Below are 849 nucleotides of genomic sequence, written 5' to 3' on the forward strand. Positions count from 1 at the left end.
CTGTACTCCGGAAAGCAATGCCCCTGGCCCGCCACGGAGAAGGAGCGAATCTTTGAGAATCTTTACCAGCTCCTCTGCTCTGTGGTGAGGAACTGGCAGGGCTGCGAGGAGGAACAGGTGAGCACTGCTGCAGTGCCATCCCGGGATGGCAGCGGGGACATCCACGTTGGCAGCTCTGTCCGTGCCCAGTGGGCTGAGAGCAGAGGGCTGACGAGAGGGAGTGGGCTGGCTGCAAAGGGCCCCGAACTGGCTCTGCGCTCGGGGCTGGATCTCCCTGCCAGGAAGCAGCCGCATGTCCCAGCACTGTGGCAGGGAGAGCTGGGGATGAGGGTGCTGGGAAAACCTCCCCGCCCTCCAGAGTGAGCCCATCTCCTGCTGGGCACGGGGGTATGGGGAAGGGGAAGGGGAAGAGATTGAGACAGCCCTCTCTGTAGGAAGGGCAGACCTTCAGTCTTTGATGCTGGGCCTCTGCCGTCCCTCTCCAGGACAAACAGGCCGTCATCGGGGCTGTGGCTGCCATGATGGATGTCCTCCTGCAAGAGGAGCTGCACCGAGAGCACACCTGGGAGCAGCTCCTCTGCCTCGTGCACCAGTATCAGGAGGTCCAAGACACCTCCAGGGTGACCAAGGTGAGACGTTGAGCAGGGCTCAGCGTGGATGTGGGGCCGAGTGCCCCGGGGCGAGTGCCCGAGGGGTCAGTGGGTTGCAGGGAGGAGGCGGGGAGCCCTTGGAGAAAGAAGGAACAGGTGTCCAAGGGAGGTCTGAGGCTTCCTGAGCTCTTCACTCAAGGAAAGAGCAACCCCGACAGGGCCAGGAGGGAGCCAAGAGTCACTGGGGCCCATCTCCTGG

The 849-nt window shown here is 63.3% G+C and overlaps 1 protein-coding gene across 1 annotated transcript in view; it reads left to right on the forward strand.

Moving 5' to 3' along the window:
- The window catches only part of LOC110400320 (maestro heat-like repeat-containing protein family member 2B), a 1,987-nt gene continuing 1,659 nt past the window's right edge, over positions 522–849 (forward strand). Inside the window, exon 1 of the mRNA XM_021400149.1 lies at positions 522–629. Coding sequence (XP_021255824.1) covers positions 522–629 — 108 coding nt within the window. The remainder of the gene's footprint in view (positions 630–849) is intronic.

This window comes from Numida meleagris, chromosome 1 (assembly GCF_002078875.1).
Source record: "Numida meleagris isolate 19003 breed g44 Domestic line chromosome 1, NumMel1.0, whole genome shotgun sequence".
Taxonomy (NCBI): Eukaryota; Metazoa; Chordata; class Aves; order Galliformes; family Numididae; genus Numida; species Numida meleagris.